A 26,353-nucleotide genomic window follows, 5' to 3' on the forward strand; every position below is an offset into this window, starting at 1 on the left:
GCCTAAGACAGTTCAGAGCGAGTTGAGTCATCCATCCAATCCTGCTGCAAACAGCATGGGTCGAGCGCTGCAGCCAGCTTTCTGGCAGTGGTGCTAACAGCGCTCCAGCATTACAAATGAGCAGGCGCTATAAATGCGTGACTTTCCATTTCAGTGCGGTGATGGGGATCACCACACTGAAATGCGTCAGTCTAAGTCAGTCTAATGCCTGATGCGTGGTACTTGGCAGGACTGAAGATGGAACGTGCTTACACAACGAAGTGGGACAGAGGAATGGTGGTGTTTCATATTAGTTCAGTAGCTCTGAAATTCCGCAGAGTTTTGACTTGCTTCAGTACACCCAATTAGAATTTTTAAAACTGGAATTTGAAGTTGCAAACTGTACATTAAACACATATCCCTGTGGCAGCCTTAATCTTTAATCTGTGCTACTTTTCCAGAATTCAAACCAGTAAATTGCAATAATACGCAGTTGTGTAAACTCTGCCAACCAACAAGTCATGCAGCAAACAGGGCAGAACAGCAAACATCAAGATGCTGTGAGCAGTCATAGAAAGTAAAACTCCCTAATGCAAACAGAACAAATGGGCCCACCTGCCCTAGACTAGGTAGTGAAATAGAGTCATAATTGGTGTGTTTGGTGGACCTTACCATTAGGCCAAAGTGGCACTGCCCTTGTTGGTCTAATAATAGTGGCAATGATGAAATTGCACCAGTTTTTGCGATCTGTGAAACATATATTGAGGTGTTTGGGAAGGGGCACCTGAACAAAACAATACTTAGAGACATTTTCCTCTTTCTATATGTGCTGAAGAATGCAAAAGACACACAATTGATGGATGGAATGCAGAACAAATCAAAACATTCACCCCCAATCAAGAGATCTGGGTTAAATTCATCATTTGTTTGCTCACCATGCCACCCCAGTTTAGACCTGGCCATATGCAAATCAGTCTTGACCCTGTGCCTCATGGGAACAGTTCAGCCCGAACTGCCAAGCCAGGTCCTCCCTGGACCGGAAACAAGCATCCTCGGACCGGTTTCGGGGTTTCACCCCTCTTCAGCCAGGATAGCTTGATTCCAGTAGCACAGTGAGGCCAGGACCCACGTCTGGGCATACCTGGCGCCCTTAGGGCGAGAAAGGAAAAGACACACAACTGATGGACGGAATGCAAAACAAATCAAAACATTCACCCCCAGTCAAGAGATCTGGGTTAAATCCATCATTCTTTTGCTCAGAATAGCTTGATTCCAGTGGCACAGTGAGCCCGGGACGAATGCAGCACACTTAGAAATAGGAAACAACAAGGAGAAATAAAGATATTTCTCCTCAGGAGGCGTACAGTTCTAACACATTCCCAGATTTACAAGTGTTGGTAAATCTCGGAATGGTTCAGAATCCATGGATGCGTGGGAACACCTCCCTGACGCAAGGAATACAAAGCAGCGATTTGCACTGCCTTGCATTAATCTATATTTATCAAGACACGCAGGGCCACGCAAGGTGGCCTTGTGCTGTTCGATAAATTCCATTTAGGTTTTGCATCGCCCTTGCAGCACATTGCATGGCGCGAGGGCGAAGAAAAACCTTGATAAATATGGGCCTGCGTTTTCAGTAATTTTTTTATCATTTGAGCAAGAAACTTTTTTTTGTTAAAATCTGTAGATTATGCAACAGATGATGGATTGAGTGGCAGATCTAGAATTATGAGGAAGAGGCAGCAACTACAAAATTGCTTAATTCCAGTGGCCCTGCTGATATGAGACCAGCAGACCAAGGTTTTCACTCCAAAGTCTCAATAACCTCATCAAACTGCGTGGTCTTGTGAAAATCACTTTATTTCCCTGTGCATCAGGTCCTTTATCTGCCAGAATTGGGAAGCTTAGGAACAGGAACATTTCTGTATTGTGTATTTGATTTTCTTATAGGGCGATCTTGACCATGCACAGGATGACAGAGGGTTTTTCAACATGATAGCAGCATTGTACACACAGAAGAGGAACAGAAACATTACATTTATGACGAGTACTGCTAACAGATATTCAATAGCTGACACTTAAACATACCTATGCAGGTGTTGTCTAGTGTCTGAAAGTAGGGGGCTTTTAGTGTAGTAAATAACAGAGTTCCTGTCACAGAGTACACACAGCTGTGTATCATGCACTCAAATTGGAGATGACACGGTATGTTTGGATGTTGTGGTAATAGCTCGCCAAATATCCCACTAATGTTGCCCACCTGCGTAGTGGAGCAGTGGTCCTGCCACTGTTCATTTCTTATGAGCTGTGTGATTGGACCGAGCACCTGAGTTCCGCCTCGTGGCCACCACCAAGGCAACGAGAGTCCTACCATGGCTGACATAGCCCACTAGCACCAGCTTCTATCACCTCAACACAATGGAGCAGCCAGATGCTGATGCGCCTTTGTGGACTCTGCTTTGTCCCTTTGTTCAGAAGCAAAGAAAGGCCAAGGACAATTGGGCGGCAGTAAATTGCAACCACCTCTCTGACTGCTTGCTTCAGAAGCTTTTTTTGTGTGCACCAGTGACATCAATGGGATGCGAGTGACACTGTGTCTATGAGCCCAGATACTATGCCACGGAAACAATTTTTTTAATGAAGTATGTGTCCCCATCATTGGCTATTCTGTTGGTTGTATTTTATCTCCCACCTCCTGGACTGCTCCTTTGTTACCAGGTTGGCAGCTGTGGGCTTACGCCATGACTATGGCCACAGATGGTGTCTCTAAAACTCCCCGCCTCTCCCTTCTGTCACATTAAACTAGAAATGTAACGTCCATCTGGAAACAACAGACACCAGGCCAACTTAGGTCCTTGTGTTTTTGTAGAGTGCTGCTCTGAAGCCCATGACGAAAGTGTTGCCAAGCCCCCCAGGTCCTTACAATGCACAGTAACTGTCACCGCTATCCGGGGCGAAACCACTGCCAATGCTACTACATGTTAGGTCATGGCTTCAAGGTCAAATGCACCACCAGTGCTGACTTCACAAATCAGCGCAACATATCCTCCTCTGTCACCGCGATACCTAACCTACCATGACATGACCAGTGCTTCTAATGTGTTACATCATTGGATTTTACAATTTGTTGTTAACTATTACAATGAAAATACAATAAAATCTGTTTCCACAACAAAAGAAGCATTGTCAAAGCCAGTTGAGGCGCTGGCCGGGCAACCTTTTGGCGTTGGAATTTCTTGTTTTGTTGTGTCATGGTTTTTGAAAAACGTTACTGTTTGGACTGCTAAACTTTACTGTTTGGAAAGTTGCCAGGCCCTTGTCAATCTAAAAATACCAAACAAAGGTGAAAGGCAGATATATTATTATAGTAGTTCCTAGCACTGAAGAACACTACTTTTTATGTGTGTGTGTGTTCCTTGTGAAAGGGCAGCATGCCATAATGCCCGATAATGCATGCTGGAGTGGGTGGACAAAATGTGAATGACACAACAACAGACTAATGGATGAAGTCTGAATGTAAACTCATATAACTACAATGTTATACATCAAAAGATCTTGGCTAACCCAAACCTAAAAAATAAACAGTTTGGTGCTGGCTGCCAGCCCTTTGACTTTGCTAGTGCCTTTTTTGTAATGTTTTTGTACATCTTTATTACAAATAGAAAGGCTTGAAACCGTAGATAAACAGAGAGGCTTTCAAAGACATAGAGAGGGGTGTACAGATAGACAAGGGGTCTTGAACCTTTTCTGTTCTGATCCGTCCAAATCATCGTGAGCTACTAAAGGCCGAGCAACTTGCGCTTTGTTCCCAAAAAACACCTACGCCCAGCTTCATTGGCTAAGGATAAAGAGATACCCATTTAGTGTCTGCAATACACAGTATGAAACCAGAGAGTCTGGCATTAGTCCTGGCATCCCTCTTCAACAAATGTTGTGCTCCTACCCTCTGCAGTAACCAGCTAAGAAGATTACAATCATAAGAAATCATACAGGCCTGCAGTGCTTTTCAAAGCCGCCAGCGCACTAAAAACCATAAAGTACACATCTGTCTCTCACACCTATTCATCCACCACACTACTACTTTACATACCTCGGTAATTACACTTCAGTGGTTATCACTCGCAACATGGAGGCACTTCCCACATAGGATTACAAAATAAAGACAACACCTTTCCAACCACACACCCTACATGGATTAGCTTGCTGACCATGTAGGTGAGTGCTTCAGTACACCACATAAGGGTGGTAAGTATTATATACATGCTGCAATACAATTATTTTATTACATAATGGCTCCTTTTTCTACATTATCACAGGACAGGACCTTCAAATGCCTAGGTTCAGTGTGTGCACTGTACAAAATTCTCTCCTGACAGACTATAAATTTGTTCTACGTAATAATAACCTATTTCACATATATGGTTAAAATGTTTTGCCACTTAGTTCATGGCCGGACTGGGAACCGGGAACCAAAACTTGCCCTCGCAAAGTGCTTGGCCGCCCCCCCCCCCCACCACCACCACCGAGGTGGTTGTGGGTGCCGCCAAGCTCTTTGCCAGGGCCAGTTTTTGGCCGATTTTGTTACAGGGCCGATGCTGAAAAAACGACCCTATAACAAAAACGGCCCTCAGGGGCCTCAATCCGGCCCCCAACTTGTCCGGGGGATTACCAAGTGCCTGCTACGGCCAGTCCGGCCATGTTAGCATTCCAGGATTGTTTCATGTTTAAAAGCTATTACTTCTGAAAATACCTCTTAATGTAGTGATAAAATATGTTGTTCATATGAAATGCTTCTGCAAGTAGGAGAAAAAAATGTGATTTTATAAAAACATTCCATCATATTTTTGTATGCCTTTAGTGTCACTAATATCATTATTTTCAAGTCTTTGCTATTGCAAGGGAGGGACCACAGACCTAAGCTTGGTCCATGCTCAGCTCTCACTGTTAATTTATTGGCCTCGTTTACATCAGAAAATTATTGCCACTGCAAGAGTGAGGTACTTTTATTTTAAATGTGATAGATTTAAAGTGAAGTGTTAAACCTTATATTCATTGTGCGAAAAAACGAACACTTCATTTTAAATTTCTCCCATGATATCATTACATTAAAAACATCATGTTACAAGTGTTTATTTTTCAAATAAAGCACCTCTTGGAAGTTCTCCCTGGGCACAAACCAGAGCCAGGAACTTAATTTTGCATTTCTCCCATTATTTCATTAAAATGTAATGAAAAGACGTGAAATTATGATCCTGGTTCCGTTTTGTGGCCATAACCAACGTGCAGGGTACATTATTTATGATCAAATAAAAGATGATTGTGAAATGCTGCTTTAATTTGATGGTTATATTAAAATAGTTTTTCAAATAGATTTTTTTCGAAAACCATGCACAGGCATCTTTAAAAACAAGGATTAACAATGCAATAGGTCTCACATTTGCGGGAGTTTAAGCTATTGGCATTGTAAATGACAATGCCTTTTATTTATGTGTTTTTACAACTTTTTTACAAGTTATTTAAACTTTGCCTTGTGTGCAAGTGCTAGGCTAGGCAAGTGCTAGGTATCCGTACCATCAAATCAAATCTCATACTTCTTTTCACCAAAATATTTCTTGAGAACTGTGTATCACCAATTGAGAAAATCATAAGAACCACAATCAACTAATGTATGGCGTGAACTGCTTGTGTGTCTGTGAGTTAGAATGCAAGGCCCGGATTATTTATCAAGCATTTTCCTTCATTAACCCTTTCGGTGCATCAGACGGCCCCTGGCTGTCCGACATCACAGTTGGCGCGTGCGGAGGACGGCCTGGGGCTGTCCTTAACCACGCCCACCCATTATTTCACCCGCACCACAGCAGAATTCGCACCTCAGTCAACGGGTTAATAGGTCAAAGGGACACACAGTGACAGGATGCATTCTTTTGCAGTCAGATACTAAGAATCAACTGACAAGCACCCCTCCTTTGCATGGACTCATCTGAACTAGATACACTGTATGAAGGAGCTTATTGAACCATCAGATGCCATTAAAAAAGTGCTGTAAAAACACACAGATTTGTTTCTGCATTTAATGCAAGACCAGAGCAAGATCAGATTTTCCAAATGCAGAATTGGATCTATGTTGATCTGGTAAGGCCAGATTCACACCACAGAAGACTGGGCTGAAATTGGCCAGAAAAGGGCCGTCTCAACACTTCTGATGCATTTTCAATACTTTGAACAAAAATCACTTAGCAATGGCAAGCATTGCTAGTCTCAAGCATCCAACAGCTTAGACATCAGATGCAAAAACCTCACAAAAAGGGCAGGTACGTTTGTCAATAACAAACATCTGTATGTTTAAGGCGGCAATGGGAAGTTCTTTGGGTATCCGATATAGGTCACATGTTGGTCGCAAATTCTAGTCTCAGGCCCACTGTGGTACCCCAGATGCGGATGAGTGTGCTGTGCTGCTCTGGTGCCAATTTCATGATGAGGTAGTATGGAAGGAGGCTGTGACCTCTGACAGAGGAGGTAGTAACAAAATATGTTTGCATTTCTCGTGTATCTAATATTACAGTTAACTAAAAAGATGCTCATGGACTTGCAATCTGATGACTTCCAACCCCATTACACCCACTCAGCCTTACATCCTTCAAAGTTCACCGTCATTGCCTAATATTCAAGTGCTTAGTGAGGATATAGCTTATGGAGTGTGCCCTCAATGCAGGGGCTCTTAATAACAGAGGGTGGATAAAGACACCACTGACTTCCAGGCACACCCCACATCACCACCTTACTGGCAGCAGGAGGAGCAGGAAAGCTAAACTGCCCAAGTAAGGCTCAACAACCACAGTAGACAAAATTATCTTTAGCTAATGTTAGTGCCAACAGTCTCTGAAATGTGACTGACTGCTGTCGCTCCAACATGCCACTGAAAGTGCAACCAGCAGGGCGTTCTCAGTCACAGCACTCGGAAGTATGCCCAGAAGTGGTTTGTTTTCTTTCTAGTCAATATCTAGACATGCAATCACAGAAAAGCCATCAGAGTGTACGGAGAGCTACACAATATTTATACATTTTTTAAACTCACCTACACGATGTGTTTTTTTCGGATATAGATTTCAGAACGAGAGAGTTTGTTTAAAACTGTGGATAATCTAGTTGGAGAGAACACTCATAAAACCAGAGCCTATACGCTAAAATGTTATGGTGCAACATAAACATTTTGAAATGTTAAAAGTGGAGTTATCCTTGTTAAGAAATGAAGCTTTGAGCAGCAGTGACTGCTTAAAAGTCAGATCTTTGCACAAGGTGCAGTCTAAGTTCTAAAAATGATGGGGTACAAGAAAAATATAACATGGGATGCGTAAACATACTGCTGTTTTGGTGTCTATGCAGAGCGCGCCGTAATTAAATATATAGACTATTAGGTTGCATAGACTGGTGAGCAAAGCCACTCCTGTTAAAGTCGGGGGGTGGTGCTATAGTTGTCAAAGTCAGTTTATGTGCCTTCATTCTGGATTGTATCTGCTAATTAGTTGATCCATTAAGTGTTTTCAGGACTTGCGCCATCATGCCTTTGAAATTGACTCACAACACCTCATGCATTCATCTGCTTTGCAGAGGCTGCCTACAACACCCTATTTAATGCAAATATGTTTGCAGCTAGGGTACACACAACTTATGGTCCACCTCTTTGTACATGGCGTGTTCCACTCGGGCCGGTCTTAGCATTTGCTGTTAAAATGTTCCAGGACATGCATCACATTTCCCTCTTCTAGTCAGGCATAGCCAGGCAAACACACACAGCATGCCCCTTCTCTTCTCGACTCCAACAAATATCTGGGAGAACACAGTCACAGGCCTGGCTCCAGCTCCATACGCTTTCCTTTGGGTTTCATGTAGTGATGGCAATGGCTCGAGAACAGTCTGATTACAAGCCACGTGATCCAGATACCAGCCCATATACCCCCTAACAGTATACATGCTGCTTGTGTGCACACACAGATGTCTGTCCCCGTGTACCCATGTGACATTGGCACGGTAAGCTTAGACATCCACAGGCATTGGTTACCTCCATGCACAATAACGGTCAAGCTCAACTTGTGCATTTCTGGAGGTTTTTTTTTGCTTCGTGTACCTTTAATTCAGTACAACGAGCTCTATCTAGGCTTTTCTCATTCAGTTTTTAGAATTCAGCGACCGTTCTTAAAATGCGCTCCCAAACTCGCCCGTCTGGTCTATTCACATACTTGTTGCTATACTCGTGCTACAATGCATCCTGAAACCTTTATGGCCTTTTAATATTTTTGTTATTCAGCAGATGCTGCTGTTAACATCTGCAGTGTGCAACTCAAGCGTCCAGCACGCTGCATTTCACGCCTATAATTTAATCTGGGTGGAAATATCTTACGTGTTTGCTGACCTGCGCTGTTTCATAACTGTAAAAAATGCAAGCTACACACATATTCTGAACCTTTTTTCCAGCAGAACCGCACGTCTTTTCGCAAAGAGAAAAATACATTGGAAAAGAAATAAAGAAAAAAAATCGACAGAGCTGCCTGTCTAGAATATTGCATAAAGCAGAATATAACAATATGAGCAGCTCTGGTGAGATGGCACAGTGGTGGTACAATTTAGACAAGAGAGTGTGCATGTGAGTGAGAGAGTGTGCTTATGTGTGTGTGTGAGAAAAAGAGAGAGAGAGAGAGAGAGAGAGAAATTTGTGCTCATGCTAATGCACCTAAAATCAGCCGCGGGCAGGTACAAATGAATTTACAGAATGAAAAAAGTCAGAATGGAACCAAGCTCTAGAATAACAGCCATCTTTAGAAACGTGCGTGGCAGAAAGATAACAAGCTGTTGCATTGCGCAAAGGCAGATGCTTGTGTGGCGCTTCGCTGCCGAATGTAGAAAGAAAGTGCTCCCCCACTAATTGAAGGAGACAGTATAACGCCGCAAGTAAACGATACAGTCCGGACGGGCGAGGTCAAAAGGAGACAGGGCGATAACAAGGAGGGACTAAGAAGCCTCATTTTCAATCGGAGGTTAGCGTTTACCATAGAGGATGACGCCAGCCAATGAAAAATAGGGGAGGGGCTTTCACCCCACTTCCTAAACAAGCTCTAATACAATATGACTCGCAGAGCGAGCAACGCATGCGCGCTGCAACGCTAGGTCTGTGAGACCTAAAAAAGAAAATGTTCCTCTTGGGCACAAACCTGATTCCTGTCTGGTCGTGCCTAAAGTGGCAAGCTCTGCATTTCCTGCATTGCGGTTTGTAGACCTAATTGTACCTTCAAGGGTGCACTCCAGTGGCCAAACCGTGCAGGATCGTGGCGCGATGCCAGGCAGCAGAAGGCTGGCATTGTGGTTCTCCGTAGGCAGGCTAACACTGGTTATGCAGGCCGACGTCAGCCGCTTTGCCCTGCCTCAGATTAGTTTAAATAGCCAGAGTGAGAAGCTGGTTCATGTGGCAGTGGACAAGCAAAGACAAGAGGCCTGAAAACACCTACAAAATGAACAAAACAGCGACAATAGGGTACTGAAGTAGAAGTCAGGCTGCAAGCTGCTCTCAGTATGTCCACCGACAGACGACCCCTGAGACGACAGTGTTGCATAAAAGCAAAATAGAAAGCCTAACAAGCAGGACATGCAGACCTTGTGGTTTAAAAGAAGGCTGGCATTGTGGTTCTCCGTAGGCAGGCTAACACTGGTTATGCAGGCCGACGTCAGCCGCTTTGCCCTGCCTCAGATTAGTTTAAATAGCCAGAGTGAGAAGCTGGTTCATGTGGCAGTGGACAAGCAAAGACAAGAGGCCTGAAAACACCTACAAAATGAACAAAACAGCGACAATAGGGTACTGAAGTAGAAGTCAGGCTGCAAGCTGCTCTCAGTATGTCCACCGACAGACGACCCCTGAGACGACAGTGTTGCATAAAAGCAAAATAGAAAGCCTAACAAGCAGGACATGCAGACCTTGTGGTTTAAAAGAAGGCTGGCATTGTGGTTCTCCGTAGGCAGGCTAACACTGGTTATGCAGGCCGACGTCAGCCGCTTTGCCCTATCTCAGATTAGCTTAAATAGCCAGAGTGAGAAGCTGGTTCATGTGGCAGTGGACAAGCAAAGACAAGAGGCCTGAAAACGCCTACAAAATGAACAAAACAGCGACAATAGGGTACTGAAGTAGAAGTCAGGCTGCAAGCTGCTCTCAGTATGTCGACCGACAGACGAACCCTGAGACGACAGTCTTGCATAAAAGCAAAATAGAAAGCCTAACAAGCAGGACATGCAGACCTTGTGGTTTAAAAGTATAACTGTAGTCCTAAATTAAGACATACTAGCATGACATAAAGGAGTTCAGTTACAAAATACACAAACAACAGTTTCAAAATTACACAATCTGGTATACTGTAAAATGGCACCAGTCAGATAAAGACAGGCCACTCCAATAGGCATTTACAACAACATTAGCGGGAGATAGGAACTGATACAGCTGGTATGAGCACTTTGATCATTTCAAAAGTGTCCTGCTGTCACATCAGGCTCTAAGCACAAAGGCATTAATAGAGTAATATGAAAGCAAGAAGAAAAACACTAATACTGAAGGGAACTACTTTGTGTGTGAGTGTGCTTGTGAAAGAACAAAATGCAGTCACTCAAAGGGAAGTTAACCAGTTGCCAAAGTAGGCTGACCAACTGCCCCATGCTGTATGCTCTAGTGGGTGGAAGCAAAATGTGAATGACACAACAACTGACCAATAGATGATGAGAGTTGACTGAAAGCTCCTTTAAGTAAGTATCATAAATATAATGTTAGTAAAATCAAAAGGTCTTGTCTAATGCCGGACCTAAAAATAGAGATGGAAATGCTGCAGCCTTTTTGGAATCAGAGAATTGAAGACTACTTTAAAGTTTCAGACACTTAAGGATTGGGAATACAGAGATGGACAGTATTAATTGAATGCAATGGCAGTGCTGAATAATTGAACTGAACTTACAAGGTACGTGCTTCCTCTATGTTCTTAAATGTTAACAATAGTTTCTCAAGGTTAGCAGTACAACTGAAGTTCCTGCTGAGTGGAAGCAGAAAAAAAAAACAAAAGCAGTAATTTGATAAATTGCACCAACAGGTAAGATACCAAACCTGAAAGGGTTAGCTGTACAGTGGCGAAAAGAGCTCTCATCCATAAACCAACCTTGGCCACTGAGTAGCATATTGAAATGGAGAATTGATTGTCTCTGCAGAGTAAAGTAGACTTCATACCAACGCAAATAAAGGAAATGATGTGCAAATGTTGTCACACAGATTGACAGTCAATCGTAAGTCTTGATCTTGGGTGTGATAATAATTATGTTATGGTACCAGTATCTGCATATCACACTTCTGCCATTGGTGATTCCTCTCCTGCCTATGTGACTAACAAGCTCACCACTTCTGGTGGGTTTCGCACTCCTGCAGCCAGGACGCCATCAGACTGGGAACATAAAGTGCTGAAAACAAAAACAAAGGCAACAAAGCTTCTACATGTAAAGACCGAAGATCTAGAATGAAATCCCAATATCCATCAAACCCAAAATCAAGCTATCACTCACTTAGCATTAAAGTACTTGCATTTTATGCTTTAGGGAGATTTTTATTTGTACATGGATAAACTGATTGATATCAATGCCATTGAATTTAAAGAAATGATGGACTCCTTTGGATTAAATCTTTTTGTAGGAAAGCCAACCCATCAGAGCAGACAGATACTGGATCAAGTATGCTCCAATGCGGACATACTAATGGTAGACTTGATACCCCTGATCTGTTCAGACATTATCTAGTTATAGTGACCTGACAGCTTCCAGTAAAATTAGATCCGGTCTTGGGAAGGATGACCCGTAATGGCAAAGCTTTTAACAAGATAAACCCGGTGGAGTTTATGAGGGCTCTTGGACAGCATATTCCGGCCTTGACTGGCTTGTTGGAGGATGATGTCATAAGGTGTGATAATTGGATAAGAAATGCTTCAGAGAAGGTGGCGTCTGCTCTCCCATGTAGAGTAAGCAGATGGAAACCCTATAGCCCATTGTTTCTAATATGCTTAAAACGGGAAGGTGCTGGAACGGAAATGAAGGGAGAAACATAATTTAATGGATGAAGAGGCCTATAAACTGGCATTAAAGGAATATCAAGTATTAATAATCAAAGCTAATCAAGCCTACTATGAGGAGAGGATTGAAAGGGCAGGGAACAGATCAAGAGAGATTTTCCCGATTGTGAAGAGTTTTATGGCCTCATTAGCATGTTCTAGTTCACATTCAGATTCTGTAGAATGGTGTGAACAGCTTGATTTTTTTATACAAAGATTTTAAGTATCCAAGCCAGCCTGTCAGCAGGCTTAGGACCAGAGGAGGTGTCTTGTATAAAACAGCAAGCTAGTATGATTCCCCCTTGTTAGAAATGGGATTTTTGGCTGGCTACGGCATATGCCAAAGCCAGGCAGAAACCATCACTCTAGTCAGGATAAGGGAGTTACATTCCTAAAATAAGCCCTGCTCACTCCCTTGGTAGCTTGGCATGAGCAGTCAGGCTTATCTTAGAGGCAGTGTGTAAATCATTTGCACATAACCAACAGTAATACAGTGTAAGCACTACAAAAGGACACCACACCAGTTTAGAAAAATATCCAATACTTTTATATATTTAAGACAAGACTAAAAACGATAAAAAAAACCACAATTATCAAAATACGCTTTAAAAACAGTTTCTTGATGTTGATAGCTCTGTACGGGGCTATCACGGCGTCGTGAGCAAACAAATCCAAACAGTTCTGGCTGAATGCAGCGTCGCGGGCCAGCTACGGTGTCCGGAAGACCAGTAAACAGTACCTTTTAGAAATGCAGGGCTTCGGCGACCTCTCGTTGAGCTTCCGAAAACACTGCGACCGCAGGCTCAGTTCCGGAAGTCGGTGCAGGAGTTGTCGGAGCCCTCGAAGTCACCCACGTTGCAGGTCAATCTCCTCTCTGGTGGAGTCAGGAGCGCTGGTGTCGGCTGGCATTGTGTGCTGCAGTGTGAAGTGCAGCGGTGCGGCGTGCGGTACCCTCAGATCGCGGTGTGAGCTGTGGCTCGGTGGCGGTGTCAGATGGCATCGTCGGTGAGACCAGGGTCATGGAGCGAGATGAAGGCAGTGCTCGTCACGGTGCTGGCAGGTCACGGTGCAAGCAGCGGCGTCATCGTTGCTGAAGCGCTGTCGTCGGCTGATGAAGTGGAGTCAATGGCGCCGGCCTTGGTAGGCCAAGGCTGCGGTGCGGGATGAGGACGGTACGTCTTGTAACTTTACAAGCGGTGCCCTCGAACCGTGGTGCAAGCAACAGCCTCAATTTCGGCGTGGAGCAGCTTTGTCTGGGATACCAAGGAGTTGTCGTGAAGCGAGGAGGTGCGGACTGCGATGCCCACAGGTTGCGGAGTGAGAAACGGCTCGGTGCTGGCGTCAGCAGGCGTTGTCCCTGAGACCAGGGTCGCGGTGCTGCGTTGCGGCAGTGCATTCTGCAGTGCCAAGGCGTTGTCATGAAGCGAGGCGGTGCGGAGGGCGGCGCCCACAGTTTGTTGTGCGAGCAGTGGCTCGGTGGTGGCATCAGCAGGCGTCATCGGTGAGACCAGGGTCGCATTGCGGCGTTGCCATCTGTGGTGCCTTCAGGACACGGAGTCGGCAGCGGCGTTGTAGACATCGTCAAGTTGCTTTTCTTCTGTTGCTGCACAAAACACACAGTCCCCAGTGCTGAGGGCAGAAGAGCTTGAAGTCTTTGCTGTTCCTGAGACTTCTTGAACAGGGTGCATGCTCTACCTTAAGCCCTTGGAGATACTCACAAAATTAGATTGCAGAAAATTCAGTCCAGTCCTTTCACTGCCCAAGACAGAAGCAGCCACTGCAGGCCAACACAGTAAAGCACACAGGAAAGTGGTAGTTCCTTCTCACAGCTTCTCCAGCTTTTCTTCTTGGCAGTCTTCTTGATCCAAAAGAGTTCTAAAGTTCAGAGGTCTGGGCCCCATTATTTGTATCCAAAAATCCTAGGCTGAGGGTGTCTGTGCCCAGCCAGAACCAGTTCTGCCTTCACTGGTGTGATTTCCTGGCAGGGGGTGGAGAAGGCATTGTCAGAGGCAGACCAGGCCCTTTGACGTGCAAGGAAATCTCCTCCCTCTTCCCCCATCGCAGCCCAGGTCTATTCAGCCCTTTCCTAACCTACCTAGACTATCGGGCGACCCTTGCTTCCTAGCCATCTGTCGTCCAAACCCCAGACAGGCAATCCACATTCCAGCAGAGGCACACGGAATGACTGAGCAAGAAAATACCTACTTCCTAAAAGTGGTATTTTCAAACACAGAATGTAAAAATCACCTTTACTAAAAGATGCATTGTTAGATTCTGAGTTCAGGCATACAACATTTTATTTTCCCACCTAGTTCCCAGGGCCAGTTATGTTTATAAGATGTCATAAACAAACTTCCCATTCTGTCCTATGGGGAACAGGTAGCCTTGCAATAGTGGAAAATGAAATGGGCTGTAATTCACTGTCAGGACATGCCACAACCACGTCCTACCTTTCAAATACACTTCACCCTGCCCACAGGGGTACTTTGGGCCTACTGTAGGGGTGCCTGACATGTAAGAAAAGGGAAGGTTAGCAGACATGCCAACCCTCCCGATTCAGGCGTGAGACTACCGATTTGAAGGCTAGTCTCCCGCCTCCCGATTCCTACAAGCAAAAACCCGATTCCTCAGGGGTTTCATCTGACAGGGCTTGGTATTCTGTAAAGTGCTAATTCTTCTAGCAAAGAGTGGCGATGCAGGGGCTCTCGAAGGGGTGAAAAACCAACAAAGCATCATTAACGAGGGAATCGTCTTTTAAAGACCTGCGAAGTACTGGGGGGGGGGGCTGTTTCAGCCCGGGCTGCCACAGGGGGGTGGGGGGTGCATGCACTGCCAACAACCTGCCAGGCCAGTGCCCAACACTTGCATCACCCTCTCTGCCTGCCATTATGCTCCATGCTTCTGAAAGGTAAGAAAAAAAACATGCATTTAAGTTTCAAATGTCCGATCCTACAGCAGCTCACTTCCAAAGCCCATACATGCCAGTAACCCGATTCAAAGTCCCATTCTCCAGATTTTTTTTTTTATTCTCCCACTTTGCTCTCCTGAAATGTTGGCATGTATGGGTTAGGGACTGGCCCGTGTGTGCACGGGCCAAGTTGACACAACAGTTACAAACTGCGCACAGACTCTGCAATGGCAGGTCTGAGGTACCTTTTCCGGGCTACTCGCGTGGGTGGCACAATCTGTGCTGCAGGCCCACGAGTAGCATTTGATTCACAGGCCCTGGCACACTCAGTGCACTTTACTAGAGACTAACAAGTAAATCAACTATCCAATCATGGAAACACCAATCCATAGCACAATTTACACAGAGAGCATACGCACTTTAGCACTGATTAGCAGTGGTAAAGTGCTCAGAGTCCTAAAACCAACACAAACAAGTCAGGAAAAAATAGGAGGAAGAAGCAAAAAGTTTGGGGATAACCCTGCAAAAAGGGTCATTTCCAACACCCCTACTAAGACAAAGCTGAGTACTTCAGAGCCTATTTCTCTGGAGTGCTCTGTGAGGGCTTTGAAGGCCATTAAATCTGGCTCACCTGCTGATCCGTGTCCCCCTAACTTACTTGTATCAGGAGCTGACATTTTTCAACCAGGTGGTCAATTCCATCCAAAATATATCGATAAGGATGGCCACAGTTCCCAGTATGTGTGAACCAGGCAAATAATCTTCTGTTGCTAAAAAATCCAGCAGCAGATCCGGTCAATCCTGCTAATTATAGGCTGATATCCCTATTGCCTGCTATATACAACATTTTAGAGAAACAGGTGAATAAACAGCTTTCTAGTTATTTGGAAGCAAACAATTTGCTTCACTCCAGTCAGTCAGGCTTCAGAGCTAAACATAGTATGGAGACCATACTGGTTGAAATATCTGAATATATTAGAAGAACTCTGGATGCTGGGCGAGTGGCTATACTGATCATGCGGGATCTATCGGCAGCATTTGATACGATTCCTCACTTGCTACTGTTTGACTTTCTTCAGGCTATTGGAGTAACAGGACAGGCTCTGGACTGGATAACATCATTCTTAACTATGAGGAGCCAACACGATTGGATTCCTCCTTGCTGTGCCACTCATTGTGATGTGCTGGTGGGAGTCCCTCAGGGCTCTGCCCTTAGTCCTACCCTTTTTAATCTATATCTCACCCCTCTGGCTCTACTTGCAGAAGCTCTGGGAGCTAAAGTGATCTCCTATATGGATGATACACAACTTCTTTTCTCCTTGGATAATTGAGTTGAGTTGGTGGGTGGTCAGATTAAAACCTGTCTAACTGCTGCTATTCAGTGTTTAGCAACTGCCCAACTCAAATGCAGTAAAGATAAAACAATAATGCTTTTATTTGGTAAGATTCCATCAGGTCTCTGGCAAACCTTTTGACCAGATGATACATCTCCCCCTGAACTCCAGAAAGACTCAATTACAATTCTGGATATTAAATTTGACAACAGGCTGTCTTCTAGGCCTCAACCAAAGATTTTGGTAGGCACATGTTTTGGGGTCCATAAAGGCATTTCTGCCTTTCCTATCCTTTTCAGCAAAGAAAAACATCATCCAGGTGTTGATAACATCTAGAGTAGATCATGTCAATGCACTATATTTTGGCCTACCAGAGTACTTGATGGACAAACTGCAGGTGATACAGAATGCGGTGGCTCGGCTCCTGCTAAATGTTCCCACGAGAACTCGAATCTAGCCACATCTGTGTGCACTCTATTGGTTGCCCATCAGGGAAATAATTACATTTAAGGCTCTTGCATTAGTACATGATGTCTTATATTAGTCTGGGCCTGCCTATTTTAGAGCCAGATTTGGTTTTCACAACCCCGCAAGACAGCTAAGATCCGCCAACAAGTTTTTGACTGAGAACCCCACGATTCAGCATTTGAAGAACAGGTGAAAGGTCTCAGGTGTACCTGAGTTCAATAGCTTGGAATATGCTCCCTCTGGATTTGCGGGCTATGAGTGATGTGGTATTGTTTAAGAAGAAACTTAAAATGTGGCTCTTTGCACATGTTTAAGCCTCTTTTCCATATTCTGATCGAGCTGCTTTCGCAGGTGGACACTCCTTGGAGTAGCTGTGCGAGCTACAAAATGCGATCATCATCATCATCAGACCACCCTAGCCATGCTCCAATTAAGGACAGAGCTGAAGACACACCTCCGTAAAAAAATACATTGCAAAACAGTAATAATCCACTTCCACTCTCACAATCCAATTACTTGTTAACTGTATCTTTGCCGTTGAGCCTGTTCAGTGGTCTGCTGTCTTTTGGTTGCATTCACAGTTTTCAAATACTCCATACATACTTACATACATGCTTACTTGCATACATACAAAGAGCACTAGAGATGCCCTGGAAACAGAAGCCAGAGGGAACTGTAGAACCCCATGATATTTTGTTCACACGTGAAAGTCCCAATACCATTTGAGGAAATGGATGACTACAGAACTAGGCACAATATTAGTTAAAACACGAAAATGGATAGAATCCCAGAAGTAACAGGTTTTATTAATTACCCATTCTGCAGTATGGGCACCGAAGAGGCTGCAACTAGAAATTAGCATAATGTGTCATAAACAAAGTCAGATATCAAGTTATATGCGACAACTCCCACTAACGAAGGAAAACCTCCAAGCGTCAAATTTTCAACATACGATATCTTTTATTACAAACTCCGTAATGTTTTACTATCTATATCATTGTTCATATGAAGTAATAATGTCACATATGACCTTTATACGTGATTGGTTGGCGGATTGAGAATATGAATCTACTTTAATGGTCACTTTTTCTGACATTTACGGTTCTTAATCCTACCCAGAATTCTATAGCAAATGTGTTTCTCCATCCATCGACAAAAACTCACACATGTGTCTGTGGGTACTGTACTGGCTCCTTTAACACCAATGTCCATCCAAGGTTATCACAGTTCCGAGCACACTAATGGATTTGATTTTGCAAATAAAACTCAGATTGTGCAGGTACAAAACATATTGGAATCACAAAGGGATCAAATATATGATGCAGCCAGGTGTTTCTAACAATGTTCCTGTATCTTACACATGCAGAAACTGCAATTGGGTTGGATTTAGGGTAAAAAAGAAGGGCAAATTACAAATCACCTAAATTGCATAATCAATCACAATGGCTGCGTGGATGGAAACCCCAGTGGTCACTCTGGAGAGGTTTACACCAGCTGGGCAAATCACATGAATGTTTTTGCTGGAACATAGCAGTACAGTTCCCATATCACAACTTGGGGTTAGCCGGAAACGAAACTGGGGGGAAGAAATGCATAATTTATTTATAGACAGGAGCACTTCATCCGCTGCTTTGTGCTATTGAAAAGTGCAGGAATAAATATTTGTTTTTAATTGTGTGCGCATGGGAAGTTTCCATTCCAGGAAATTCTAATTGTGCCTATTTACAAAATGCTGTTTTTTTTATGTATTCAGAAACATTGTGTATACAATGCACATTTTTCTATTTACCACTAGGGGGCGTTATTGTAGTGCACAGTGAAGCAACAAACACAGAAACCTAAACACGGAATGCGGTTGATATACTCAGCCTGGAAACAACCTCACAGGAACCCTTAGAACACGTTTAGGGCAAGTTATCCAGACGAGATCTCTCGACTGATAATTATGCAGACAGGTTTTAGCGATTTGGGAAGTAGGCTTTAGGCCAAGCAGGAATCAAATGTGCAAACTGCAGTAGGCACTTAATACCACAGCGGCCTCCCATAAAAGAGGAGCTACATGGTTTTCCATTGAATTAGGCAAATCATACAGGGGAGGGGCGGAGGGTGAGGGGGGATGTGACTGTCATCCACCACCCACATGTGTTACTTGCAACAGGCATTTCCGGGTCAGAGGCCCTTGGCAACGAACTGACAATTGAAGCACTTTTCAGGTCTGGCTTAACGGCACAGCTGTCTGGTACCTATTAGCAATTGTTTTAACAGTACATAGTGACGGGGGTATCCCCCACTCCTCATACTGTTTGGCGCAGCGTTCTCTCCAATGGAGTGCCTGCATTTCAATGTATGAGGGGCAACTCTACATCTCAAAAGCACACGGATTCATGAAGCAAATGATTGATTTTATGGGTGCATTGTATACAGAAAGCATTTGTTTTCTGATTTATTTTTCCCACTATAGCAGGCGATTTAAAATATTTTTTCATGACCCAGAGTGCAATGCAGACCAATTAGTTTTGCCAAAGTTTCTTTGTTACGATGGCTTCATTTTACCGAAAAATAAAGAAGCCACTGAAGTTGCATTGCACACTTTTTGGGCATTGCTAGCATTGCAGTGCGTTCAGTCAAATGGCATGTGACCCACCAGTGTACCTTTTTTAATTTGAAGTTTATTTAAATGTGTATTTACAACACGGAAATGATCATTGATTGCCCATAAGCATCAACTGTGTGCAACTGAAACTAAAACGTTATGGCCAACCTACCTTTTTGATCAGACATCACCCTGGCGAATTTAAAGGGACTGAGCAGTAGTGATAGGGGTCAAGAGCCAGTCCAAAGTTATAACGAATTATCAATTGCACTGAATCCACTTCGAACTCTCAGCCGTGCTAGAAGTGTAACTGACATCCAGCCCCTCAATAATATCGATACCTATTGAGTTTCTCGCACCTTTGCATGCCAACCACCCGCACGCTCTTAAGTCATGTGTAAACAATTATTTATTGATGAAACTCAATACATAGCTGCTTCCGTAAAACATAAAAGACATGTAATCAATCAGAACAGCATTGAAACCAAGAAAAACCACCATTGGTAAGAACTATTATTTAATACACCATAACTACACAAGTCCAAACACATAGCTAGACATCCATCTTCTCCGATAAGTTGGATCCCTTCAAAGTTTTAAGATACCTTTTTAATGAGTCATCTCAATTTGGATATATATTTAAAAAAAATTGTAACAACTGGTATTGATTTCCCTCTGTTCTGCATGACTGTGCTTAGGCATGTTGATATTAAGGGTCAATACAAGGGTTAATAGTAGTGGCAAAGGAGCTGCAACTGATACCACTCATTGATGACTATAGTTCCCTTCACTTATGGCCTTGGCTGGAGCTGAGGTAAATTTCAGGTAATAGGAGTAAACTATTAGAGAATGGTAGCATGACTGCTGCACAGCGCTCCTATTTAGGGACGTGGTCACCATATCGGCTCTAGGCATTTGGAAGAAGCCTAATGAATGAGTGGTGATACACAAGTTACCCAGTTGGTTTCCAAAATACAAAACTGGTTGTAGAATACTGTTTTTAGGTCGAAGCCTAACAGCCAGCGGAAATGTCTGGTTGCAAAAGGGATGTTGTCTACATGCCCCTCCCATACTCCTGCCATTGCTTACCATTTGGTGCTTTCACAGTCACTCTCATTGGCTTGATTTCTTTCGACGGCTCCATATCACGTTTGTCCTTCCTACGGGGCAAATAACCAAATTACATGTGTCCTGCTTCTCACTTTTATGGAGCTACTTTTTTCTTTCTAGATTAGCAGCACTTGATCAGAGTGCATGCTTTTTCCAGCTCTGCCTCCGTTTCCATCTCTCTCTATCTATTGTTTCCCTACCCACCAGCGACAGTCTGCATGGCTTGCAGGTGGTGGCAGGCGTGTGGGGGGTGCACGGAGGGGAGGTGGGGTTGCACAATGCACAACAAAAATGTAAACAAAATAAACTTACCTTGCTGCCGGGTCCTGGGTCTCCTCTCCTGCTCTCCTCCGGACTCAAGGAAACACAGCCAGGCTCCCCTGACCGATGATAATGCTGCAATGCAGCGTTGTGATTGGTAAGCGCCCAGGCTCCCCTGACCGATGACAATTCTGCAATGCAGCAGGTGATTGGTTTTGAGCATCCTGGTTCGACGCTTAACCAAGGAATGGGGGCCTGGGCATGTCCTCCACGCAGGCTGTAATGCAGCCTGCATGAAGAACGGGGAAAGTGCGCATGACTGGTATGGGCTGCCCATAAAGGCTGACCAAACAGTCATTGCGCACTTAGGAGTGGGCAAACCACTCCTCCGTGCCCTGCCCGACAGCAGAGCAGCACCGCCCAAAACAAAGCAGCAGAAAACATAAAATGATAATAACTCATAGTTATTAGCATTTTATGTTTCTACTTTGCACTATTTAAAAGCCGTGGGGTGATGCTCCTCCGCCATAGCGCATGAGCCACCACTGCTTACCCACTCGTTCTGTGGTGCTCTTCATTGTGTGCTGTGCTTGCCCCAACCGCAACATTTTGCTGCCCCCGTTTGCCTTTTCTTTTGCCCCCACTGTCCCTACATCTGCTTTTCGGGCACCAGCCCCTCCATGTTCCTGTCCCATCTTCCCCAATTCACACCCTTACCCCCGGGCCCCGATTGCGTTGCTTTCTCGGTTTCTTCTTCACCCCTCCAGCCCACGCGTTGTTCACCCTGGGGTGCTCCTGTCATCCCATCCCCTCCTCCTGCCCCCCCCCCCCCCGCCCCCCAACAACACAAAGCATTTTTACCCTACTATTTCTAGGCTTTGTAACATGTACCGATATCAGTACATTAAAAAAAGCGTCAGCTTGGCATGCAAGCACGTGCGTCATCAAGCATGTGCCCGCATGCAGATTGACGCGGCTCGGCTGGCGCCTCAAACTTTTTTTTTCCAATTTAGAAAAATACTGCACAGTATCAGTGACCAACGCTGAACAGCATTGCCAAAAATAATCACCAAAGGCAATAAGTCTCTAAGGCGTGACCTACTCGCTTTGCCAGTGGTTGTGCTCATAGGCAGCACACGACATGACCTCACAGCCCCCCCCCCACCTTGAATATTGTCCAAAATGTTCCGCTCTTGTGTAGAGAAGTCTTAGAAGGAAATGCACGGAACAATGGTGCTGTAGGTAAGTCACGCAGGTGTTGCTGGAGGCAGGTGCATGACGGTAAAATGTCTAGTTGAAATAAAAGTTGCCTTAGATGTGTGTGTTTTCTTGTGCCCCTAGTGATGGGCAGCGCCGCAGCTCTGTTCCGGGGTGGCAGGCTCACGGCGGGGAGGACATATAAGGGGGTGGGTGGGCACGCCTGTCAGGGGCTCCCGTAAGACGAAGAAGAAGGAAAGACGCGGGCATGAGAAAGGCTTGTTAAAGCCAGGAGGGGCAGGGGTTGTTTAGCGAGCGGTTTGGTAACAATTAATGGATTTGGACGACGGCTAGGGTTATAAATAGCTCGCATGACAAAGGGACAGTATTTTTCTAAGCCCGAGGCTGCTAACACTCTTTGACAAATGAGTTCTTTTAATGAGTTGTATTTGTGTTTGCTTCGCCCCATGCGCGACGCTGATGCTGGGATCACCGCGGCCCGGTTGTGAGCTGAGCTGTTGCAAACTCGTCTGGCAGCCCGCACACGTCTGGAAAACGCCTTCTAGGGAGATCCTCGCGAGGCGGGACACTGCTAGATGCAAGGTGCAGAATGCCTGTACCCAGGAATATACCGGACTCTCAATACCTGCATCTCTGCCAGGGCACCATAGGGGTACATCTATCCACTCTTCTATTAGGAACGTGAATGTCATTATATAGAGAACACCACACACTGAATTGTTTCTTGGGGTGTAAATAATAAGCATTGCAACATCACAAAATAAAATGATGGACGGTGTGTTGAAACATTTCAAACACTCACCCCCAGTCACAGATGGGGGTTTAGTCCATTGTAATTTTGCTCAACACGCAGTGGTTCATTCATAAAAAAAAATAAGCCCTGGGGCTCTCTCCAGGAGGCAGTGGGGAGAGATGTTGTGTAATGGCCAGAGCTGCCGACTTCAGAGCTGGGGAATCTGTTTGGAGTCTTGCGGGCTCAACATCCTGTGATTCTGGGCATATCACGTAATCTCCCCGTGCCTACCATAAATGCTGTGTCCTTAACCGGTGCTCATGAAAAGTGCTGGTGTTGATGATTAAGTACCGGTGCGGAGTACCAGAAACCATTGGCTCAAATTATGCGCTGTAGCTCGTCACCCCAGTTTCCACCCAGCCATATGCAAATCAGTCTTGACTCTGTTCTTCATGGGAACAGTCAAACCAGACTGGTAAGTCAGGTCCTCCCTGGACCGGAAACAAGCATCCTGGGACTGGTTTTGGGGTATCACCCCTCATCAGCCATCTAGCTTGAATCCAGTGGTGCAGCGAACAAGTGACCCATGTCTGAGCATACCCTTGGCCCCTTAGGGAGAACATAGTAACATCCCAAAATAAAATGCTAATAATATAATATAATAAATATTAGGCATTAACATCACCTAGGTAGACTGAGTCTGTCTGCAGAGTGCACACAGGCTCCTGCAGTGGGTGCAAGAACGAGTTATCCATTGTAACTCTTTCATTAATAATATTTTACACACTATCATCTATTTGTGGGGGACACTTAGCAGTCAAGAGGAATTTACATTGATTGAGGTAGACAGAAGGTCTGAGCTTCCATCACCCATGCTGTCTCCAACACAGCACTGTCTCCCTGCAGTAGTTTCCATTTTATTATATTCCAGGTGTTGATAGCAATTCAAGATGTGCAGCTGCGGTTTGTGGACAACACCACCCAATATTACCATAGCATAATGTCCTATGGACTTTATCTATCAGCGTCAATGTAGGAACAGTGATTAATAACAGGAATTGTGTTTTATTTATGCAGTGTTTGCTTCCACAACCCTGTGGTTTCCTAACACTGTAACAGAACAAGTGTTACTGTAACCCAACCCTGAAGTGCCCTTGAAGTCCAAACACAAGACCTGACTTCTAACTATGACAGAGAGAGAGAGAGAGAGAGAGAGAGAGAGAGAGAGAGAGAGAGAGTGTGTGTGTGTGTATGCTCACTCACACATACATTCCCATGACAGTAAACGGCTTAGCTACCTACGTATACTTAATGGTGCTGACACATTTTTGGGCTTACTTGTGTATCCTATAGAAGCTTCTTGTTCTGGGGAAGAGCCAACACTGATTTGCACATGATAAGTCTCTTCCTCTAATGAAATGATATGAGCTAAAACAATGGTGGGAAATGCAATGCATAGGAATTCCTAGTGGTTAAAGGCTAATAGAAGTATTTATGCTGCCTCTGATTACTCTGTGAGCCTGACAAATCTATGAATCGGATCTAAGAGAGTGAAGCATTTAAACAGAACTGGGGATGCTCACTAGCCATGTGCAACAAATACTGGCCAAGGAACAGTTGCCTTTCCTGCCTACTTTCTTCAATCCCCTTTGACAGTCCTTTATCATAACATAACAGACGCATTTGTGGACCGCAAATTCTCCACTGATGAGCCTTTCCACAGGCAACAAACATTCCCTGTTATCCAAGCCATTGCTGCTCATTGTAGTGACCTCTGAAGGTTGAAAGGCTGAGTGAATGCCCCAGGATTTGAACCTTCGAGCCTTATGTACAGATCCCTGGAGTGGACGTATTAGTCCAATGAGTCACCAGAAGAATGACTCTCAGGACCAAGGCAGATTCACAGCTCCAATCTCATTGGACAGCGTCTACTTGTTGGCTTTGGAAATGCCAACTTGTGCAGCCCCTTCTTGTGTGTCTCCTCCCACCCCATCCCTCCTCAAAGAGTAATGAGACAATCTATACAAAGTGTTGCTTGCAAAGGTGGCTGTGTTAGAATGCGACAGACATCTCTCAAAGGCGTTCAATAATCATATGCACATATGTCCATTTCGGCACTTTAATGTAATGAACTTGCTATGAAATGAGGTTAACAAACTCGTAACGTGCACTGCCACAGAAGCTCACACATGAACACACTCTGAAGGCAAGAGTCAGGGTGCACAGCAGACCTGCCATTACAATGTATCGCAATGCCAACTTTCGAACGGGCAGAAAAGAGGAATAACATAACGCATACTTGGAAGTGCTGTACCAGAGCAAATCACGGTATTAATTGGTATGGGTGAAACTACAATTTTAAAGTTATCTTCTAGAGCAAGATGCTGTGTTCCTTCCCTGCTGGCACCGCCTCTCATCAGAGTTAGAGGCTGACTTTTCATCGGCCGACTGGGTCACTCAGATCTTTGCAGCAGGAACTCGGCCCACTGATCTAGCCCACAGAATTGACAACAGAAAAAGGAAAATAATAAAATGCGATTAAGTTGAACATTAGTTTCCACTACAGGGTTCCAATGTCCGGCAGAACACGGTATGCTGTCAAGTAAGCAGACGTAGTGTTTCTGCATTGAACCCTGTCTTGTATGTTCTAACGAATAACTCAACATTTACTGCAGATGTCTGACGACAGAGTGTCAAGAGCGAATTCCTCTCATTCCTAATGTCAAGAGTTTTGCGTTTTTAAAGTAAAGATGTTTCTAGCACAAAAGTCACCGAAAAGAAATAAAACATAGAAAGCAACATATGTTCTAGTGACAGTTTCAGAAAAGAAGGCGCCTGCAATAATACTAATGTGGACTATTTTATAGCCCACTCGTAAGTGTTGGGGTCGACAGGCTAATAGATAAGAAAGTTACAGCATTAATGTTATCACGCATCAAAACTTGACTTGCTGTCCCAGCTCTGCATCCAAACATGTCTGCAGCAGGATCCCAACCCAGGGATCTATCCCACCTCACTGGAACCACCAGTCTTCAGTTCGCCATTCATTGATCGCTACAGCAAGCACTCAGTCCACTGAGCAGCCCTCGTAGGCTATGCACATATCACTGGAAGAGGAGGCTGCACCGACTGAGGTAAAGCCACAAAGTATATTTTAAACCAAGAAATTGTATTGAAAAATATATATATATATATTTTTTCACTCACGCGTTATCATCATTTTGCTCCGTCCTCATTCGCTTGGAGAAACTCTCAGAAGAATCATTTATTTCGAACAAGATCCTTGCAGTCAATTCCAAACGTTTATATCCATGTCCGCCTTATCCAAGATTTGCAGAGTCCTTTCCTCATAACTCTGTGTCCCTTCAGTTTCTTTTTTCATCAGCGTGAACCCGGCTCCTCGCCGCCCTGCTCCCTCGCTCCGCTCTCTGATGCGCTACACCCACTCCGCTCTGCACTCCCTCCCTCCATGCAGCCCGGCAGGGAGTGGATGGCTTTAGTTCCACAGCAGGAATTGCAAAAAAACCCACACGGATTTTTTTACAAAGCGTGCTAAAGTAGGGGGAGCCAAAACAATTCTTAAACAAGCCGCTTAATTTTTTTGTGCGCAAAACGACTAAAAGTTACAGA

General features: G+C 44.5%; 1 protein-coding gene across 2 annotated transcripts in view; it reads right to left on the reverse strand.

Moving 5' to 3' along the window:
* Positions 1-26,353, reverse strand: part of LOC147702835 (rho GTPase-activating protein 7-like) — an 892,173-nt gene that overhangs the window by 97,084 nt on the left and 768,736 nt on the right. Inside the window, exon 1 of one of the 2 annotated variants that reach the window (XM_086931415.1) lies at positions 25,931-26,238. The exons of the other annotated variant lie outside the window; for it this stretch is intronic. Coding sequence (XP_086787541.1) covers positions 25,931-25,943 — 13 coding nt within the window. The 5' untranslated portion in view covers positions 25,944-26,238. Of the gene's footprint in view, positions 1-25,930; positions 26,239-26,353 lie in introns of those variants that run through there. 2 annotated transcript variants of the gene reach the window in all.

The sequence above is a fragment of the Lissotriton vulgaris genome, chromosome 7 (genome assembly GCF_964263255.1).
Source record: "Lissotriton vulgaris chromosome 7, aLisVul1.2, whole genome shotgun sequence".
NCBI lineage: Eukaryota > Metazoa > Chordata > Amphibia > Caudata > Salamandridae > Lissotriton > Lissotriton vulgaris.